General features: G+C 27.6%; 1 protein-coding gene across 1 annotated transcript; it reads right to left on the reverse strand.

Moving 5' to 3' along the window:
• Window positions 1-5,298, reverse strand: LOC130674804 (eukaryotic translation initiation factor 3 subunit M). The gene is made up of 6 exons (XM_057480228.1): window positions 5,138-5,298; window positions 4,786-4,965; window positions 3,667-3,761; window positions 3,035-3,522; window positions 1,992-2,135; window positions 1-546 (listed from the first exon to the last, which is right to left on the reverse strand). The coding sequence occupies exons 1-6, from the start codon at window positions 5,180-5,182 to the stop codon at window positions 323-325; spliced, it is 1,176 nt and encodes a 391-aa protein (XP_057336211.1). The 5' UTR covers window positions 5,183-5,298; the 3' UTR covers window positions 1-322.
• Window positions 5,299-7,015: the final 1,717 nt, after the last annotated feature.

Consider the following 7,015-nt stretch of genomic DNA (forward strand, 5'->3'; position numbering starts at 1 on the left):
ATATTATAATTAATGTAAATTTATAAAGTAGTTGATTACAATTTTAATTAAAAATAAAAAAAACCGAATTTAAATTTATGCTCCTGAAGTTAGCAGACAATTGACAATTTTCGGACTTTTTTTTAAACAAATCAATTACAAAAAAAAATAAAAAAATAAAAATATGCACATGTAGAAAATTTAAAAAACTATATGTGCAATTTTTTTTATGTTTTATCATTTTTGAAAAAATCCGAAAATTATTAAACGTCGGCTAACTTCAGTATCGTTTTAAATTTTGGAAGTCGGATGTCTGGTGTCGAATGAAATTGCGCTGAATAAATTAATGTGCGACGGCTGACTGAGCTTTAGATGCAAGCTCGATTTGTGCACTGGCGACAGACTTCATTCCTTCTTGGACGCTGGTCAAGTTTGTCTTCCATGCGGACAACAAGTCTCGCAATTGCATCCATTGCGGGCGTCCGAATGTACGATGCATTGTACTGGAAATCAAAACTTTACGATTTGCTTGGTCCATACGTGCGCGTACCAATTTTGTTTTCAAGACTGTAATTAAAAAAAAAGTGATTAGAATATTTTTGGTATTGATTTGATTATAGTCATGTGGGTACTCATTCCAGAGGAAATTTTATGATTTACAAGATTATGAAGTCAAAATTTGAAGAAATCAAATTTTTTCAAAAAAGTTAATTTTGCATTCGATTGTAAACTTTAGAATTTTCTAAACATAGTCATGTGGGTGCTCTTTCCAGAGGAATTTGTCTATAAAATAAGACTTTACATTTAGATTTTTCGAAATTGAAATTTTGTAAAATTTTCAAAATTTGATTCTAATGAAAAAAAAAAAAATTGATTCAGTATTTTTTTTATTCAATGTAGATAAAATGATCGGAATTATAGGTTGTGAGGTAAAAATCAGTAAAATTCCATATTTTTGAGAAATAAAAAATTTATATGTTCAAGTGAACATTTGAAAATTTTATAATTCTGTGAATATAGTCATGTGGGTACTCATTTCAGAGGAAATTTCATAAGTTACAAGACTGAGGAGTTAAAAATTTGAAAAAATGAATAATATTCAAAAACTAAAAAATTTTTTGGTTCAATTGAAACTTTGAATGTTTTGTGATTATTTAAATATAGTCATGTAGGTACTCATTCCAGTGGAAATTGTACCAATTGCGAGGTTATGAAGTTAATTTACAAAAAATTTAATTATGTCAAATTTTGAAATTTTAATTTTTGGTCAAAAATTTGTAAACTTCAGAATTCTCAAAATACAGTCACGTGGGTACTCGTTGCAAAGGAAATTTTATAAATTACAAGACTGTGGAGTAAAAATTTTAAAAAATTAATTTTATTGAAAAACTAAAAAATGTTTCTTTTTAATTGAAACTTTAAATGTTTTGTGATTATTTAACTATAGTCATGTGGGTACTCATTCCAGAGGAAATTGTACCAGTTACGAAGTTATGAAGTTAATTTACAAAAATATTCAATTTTATAAAAATTTCAAAATTTTAATTTTTAATTAAAAATATGTAAGCATTCGAATTTTCAAAACACAGCCATGTGGGTACTCTTTTCAGAGGAAACTGTCTAAATAATACGACGGTGGCTTCGAATAAAAACAAAATTGACTATTTGCGAAAATTCAAAAATTTTATTGACAATCTAATAATCGAGTTTAAAAGTCGTACGACTGTAGTCATGTGGGTACTCGTTTCAAAGGAATTTTTGAATACTTCTCGATCCCACGATCAAATTTTTAAATTAATTAATTTTTACCAACTTTTCAAAATTAAATTACTCAATGATTTTTGTTTTTGTCGAATTATTCGATAACTTGATGATGTTTTGAATCATTATCAAGCCAGTATGAACTCTTTTGTTCTTCCCATGACAAAATGAATTATTTTTATCATAAAAATAATTAAAAACTTGTTTTGGGAATTTTTTCAAAACTTTATTTGGAAAATTAATAAACTTACCGTCGATAATAAAACTTTCGACATCGTTCTCTTCAATTTGCAATTCACTTTGAATTGTTTCAAAAGACATTTCCGGGTTTGTTTCAGCCAACTGCATGAATGTTAATAAACGCATTTTCTTCATGTTCTGCTCGTGATTTAACCCTAGAATAATAAAAGAAAATCAATTAAGTAAAATTAATAATTTAAATTTTACCTAAAATTCAGTAATTTTCTAATTATTTGAATGTAGTCATGTAGGTACTCTTTTCAGAGGAAATTGTCTAAATAACAAGACTTCAGTCAAATTTTAAATAAATCAATTTTTTGAAAAATTGAAATTTTCTATTAAAAATTACTAAGTTACATTATTACTCAAATATGGTCATGTGGGTACTCTTTCTACAGGAATTTGTGCCAGTTTCGAGATTATGAAGTTAATTTACACAAAAATCAAATTTTATAAGAAATTCAAAATTTTAATTTTAACAAAAAATTACTGGGTTACGTAATTGTCCAAATATAGTCATGTGGGTACTCTTTTGAGAGGAATTTACACAAATTACCTGACTCTGTAGTAAAATTAAAAGAAATTAAATTTTTTTAGAAAATTTCAATTTGGAATTTTGAACAAAAATTTACTGGGTTACACGATTACTTAAATATGGTCATGTGGGTACTCTTTCCAGAGGAAATTACTCAAATTACCCGACTCTGTAGTAAAATTCAATAAAATTCATTTTTTTCGAAAATTTTAATTTTTAATTTTCAGCAAAAAATTACTGGGTTACGTAATTATCCAAATATAGTCATGTGGGTACTCTTTTGAGAGGAAATTACACAAATTACCCGAATCTGTAGTAAAATCCAAAGAAATCCAATTTTTTGGAAAATTAAAGTGTTTAATTTTAAACAACAATTTACTAGGTCACACAATTACTGAGGTATAGTCATGTGGGTACTCTTTCCAGAAGGAATTTTCCTAATTACCCGATTTCGGGATCAAATTAAAAAAAATAAAATCCCCTGAAAAATTAAAACACAAATTTGAATTATCAACTTACCAACAGTGTGTTCAACAAAGTCTTTGTGATCCTTATAGAAGCTCTGGTAAGCAGGTAATTTTTCTCTCACAAAAATATAGAGTAAATCATGAATTAATTCTCCTTCCAAAAATCTTACGGGTTTCAATGCCAGAAGCGGGTCAAGTAAAAATGTGTTGGGATCAGCAAGAGCCGCTTGAATGCAATGCTGAGCATCTTCACGAGCCTCGCTAGCGTTCTCAGCAGTATAAGTACCGAGTAACTCGACCATTACTGCGGCTGCCTGGTCGCCCTGCTTGCAGCTGAGGAGAATCTCGTGGAGAAGACGAAGCAATTTTTGCATTTGCTCGTTATTTGGCGGGAAAGCTTTGAATTGTTCTTTCAATTGCTCGACTCCGCTGAATACTGCGTGTACTTGGCCGACATTACGTGCGACTTGAACTAAATGATAGTACACATGGTATCGCATCGGTGACTTTTCTTCAAGTGATTGAAAGAGCAGCCATAGTCTGTATCAGAATTTAAATTTTATTTATTATTTTTTTTTTTCAAAAAATTATCAATATTTTTTTGAGTCATGCGTGTGTTTTGAAATGGATTTTTACCGTGTAATTGAATGGTACTAATTAGAAAAATGTCTAAATTAAACTTACGCATTGAGGCAAACTAAACCAAGTTTCTGTCCAGGAGCTTTTTTTAATTTGTCACAAAATACAAGAATTAAATTCTCAGCTCGTTCAACTGGGATCTGAAAAATAATTTACAATTAATTTATATCCATCGGATAATACGGTCATACTTCAAATAATTTTATTTTATCGGTTGCAAGAAAATCTTAATTCTTTGGAAAAAAATAAACAATAATTTAAAAATTTAAATTTATCAATAAATATCAGAAATATCAAAAAATTTATGAGGACCTTTTTTGTAGCTCTTCAAATTCTCTACAAAAAAGATCTTTATACATTTTTTCATAAAACAAATATTGACGACTCTATAAATAAAAAACTCAAAAATTGATAAAATTTTTGAACAAAAAACTTCAACATGAAATTTTAAAATTCAAATTTCAGCGTAAATACCAAAAATATCGAAAAAGTCAACCAATACTTTTTTGTAGCTTTTTTAACTCTCTACAAAAAAGATATTTATACATTCTTTTATAAAACGAATATTTAAGGCTTAAAAAATAAAAATCTTTATAAATTAAAAAAATTTTTTAATCAAAAACTAACGTGAAACTTTAGAATTTAATTTGCTGCTTAACTGAATATTTACGGCTCTATAAATAAAAGTCGTAAAAAAGTCATAAGTTAAAAAAATTTTTGAATAAAAAACTTTGACATGAAACTTTAAAATTCAAATTTCAGCTTAAATATAGAAAATATCAAAAAAGTCAACTGATACTTTTTTGTAGCTTTTTAAATTCTCTACAAAAAAGGTCCTCATACATTTTTTCATAAACTGAATATTTACGGCTCTATAAACAAAAATCGTAAAAAAGTCATAAGTTAAAAAAATTTTTGAATAAAAAACTTTGACATGAAACTTTAAAATTCAAATTTCAGCTTAAATATAAAAAATATCAAAAAAATCAACTGATACTTTTTTGTAGCTCTTTAAATTCTCCACAAAAAAGCTCTCTGTACTTTTTTCATTAACTCAATATTTAACGCCCTAGGCTTCAAATTACGAATGAATAATTAATAGTAATAACAAAATCGACTTAAAATTAAAACAAAAAATCAATAATAATAAAATTGAGTACTTACATGTATTAAAATTGATACGATATCATTTAATGTATTCTCAATATCAGCTTCATTGGATTCCTTGAAACAAATATCGCAAACTCCAATTATTTTGTGTAAATCATCTTCAATTCCACGTGGTGATTTTTCTTCACTTATTTCAGCTCCAAGACTTTTAAAATAAATTCTCAACTCCTGTGCCTGTAGTTAATTAATTACTAAATTATTTATTTAACCCAAAATAGTAATTTTTTTTTCTGTCGCGATAACAAAAAAAAATTTTCGGTAGAAAAGCAGACGCCGCAAAGGTTAGAAATAAAAAATAAAATATTTTACTTAAATTCTTATGGTAAATAATAAAATTACTAATTACCTGATCCTCGGGTGGAAGATCCATAAAAACTGCTGGTACAGTCATGGTAATTTTTTATAAACTATTTACTATTCTTTAAAAAAAAATTTTTACTCAATACTATTTCGTTAAATTGAATATTTTAATTCATCGATGGTTGACACGTAATGGCGGCCATTTTGTCTTTTAAATAATTGGTGGGGGTTGGGGTGAGTGGGGTAAGAGAAAAAAAAGTATTTAATCTCAAGAGGTAAAGTAGTTTTTAAAATACTGAGGAAATAGCCGGCAGCGATATGAGATTTGAAAAAATGGCGGGAAATTTTACTGGCGGTAAAATTCAAACTTGACTAAAAAAAATTGACCTTTTGCGGCAGTTTTTAAGCTCGCGGATCTGTATGATCTGATATCTTTTCAAATTTGAATTAATTTCCCGCTCGGAAAATTTTTAATGTTTTTTTCTTGTGTCAAATTACGAGTGCGAGCGGGAAAAAATTTTATTCAATTATAACTGGATGGTTATATATTATTATGTATGATTTTATAAAATTATTGAAGGAATGAACATGTATTTCAAATGAGAAAACTTCAGAATCAATGTAAAGTACTTAAAATTAAGAGTAAAGGCTGAAACTTGCAAGTAATTTTTTTTTTCAGTCTACTATAATATTTTCAAATGGGAGTGAAAAAAAAAATAGTCATTCCAAACGGATCACCCTAATATATATATTAGGGTGAGCCAAAAAAACCAACCTATCGAATTTACGTCTTAAAAAGGACCTATATATCGAGAAAAAAATTCTCCCATTGGGTAAAATTTTTAGCTCAATTTTAAAAGGTGTCGGTAGCCATTTCAAATTTCCCATTTAAATAACATGCAAAAAAAATTTTTTTGATTAAAAATATTATAACTTTTGAACCGTGTGAGATAAAAATTCGGCTCTAGAATATTCTTGTAGGGCATTAAATTTCTTAAAAGAAAGTCCTGAGAGTCGATTTTGTAAACTTGATATTTCGTATACTAACAGGCGATCAAAGTCTAGAGTAAACAGAATCATACAAATTTAAGGTTTTATTTGGATTTTCCAAATACTTTTCTTTTATTGTGATCGATAACAAAATATTATTTCTAACAACGTGGATATTGTTGGTGATTTCATTGCACTACATGTAGAACAAATTTTCTCGTAGTATTGATATTTTTAATAATAAAGCCTTAAATTTGTATGATTCTGTTTACTATAGACTTTGATGGCCTGTTAGTATACGAAATATCAAGTTTACAAATTCGACTCCTAAGACTTTTTTTAAAGAAATTTAATGCCATACAAGAATATTCCAGAGCCGAATTTTTATCTCACACGGTTCAAAAGTTATAATATTTTTAATCAAAAAAATTTTTTTTGCATGTTATTTAAATGGGAAATTTGAAATGGCTACCGACACCTTTTAAAATTGAGCTAAAAATTTTACCCAATGGGAGAATTTTTTTCTCGATATATAGGTCCTTTTTAAGACATAAATTCGATAGGTTGTTTTTTTTGGCTCACCCTAATATATATATTAGACTGGGCCAAAAAAATCGTCTATTTTTTTTTTTTTTTTTCGATACTGAAAATATTATTCCTGGTGACCAAAAAAAATAATTGTGCAAGTTAGAGCCCTCACTATTGATATTAAGAGGAGTATCGTTACGACTTGTAGTTTTTTGATAGAAATTTCATTTTTTACCCAAAACTCGTAAATCATCCATCAGAAACATTTGAACAATTTACATTCTTAAAGGAAATTAGATTCCCTACAAAAAATCTCTCTTAGTAAATTGACGTAAAACGAGCTGTGTCCTTGTCACCTTGTCTTGAACATTAATTTGTTTTTTTAATTCTTTGTTTCTATTTTGGA

Source organism: Microplitis mediator, chromosome 9 (genome assembly GCF_029852145.1).
Source record: "Microplitis mediator isolate UGA2020A chromosome 9, iyMicMedi2.1, whole genome shotgun sequence".
Classification (NCBI taxonomy): Eukaryota; Metazoa; Arthropoda; class Insecta; order Hymenoptera; family Braconidae; genus Microplitis; species Microplitis mediator.

Coding starts and splice junctions, on each gene's coding strand:
- LOC130674804 (XM_057480228.1), bottom strand. CDS start 5,182: ATGACTGTACCAGCAGTTTTTATGGATCTTCCACCCGAGGATCAG. Junction 3,762..4,785: donor TCGTATCAATTTTAATACAT/GTAAGTACTCAA, acceptor ATTATTTTTCAG/ATCCCAGTTGAACGAGCTGA. Junction 2,136..3,034: donor CTTTGTTGAACACACTGTTG/GTAAGTTGATAA, acceptor TTATTATTCTAG/GGTTAAATCACGAGCAGAAC.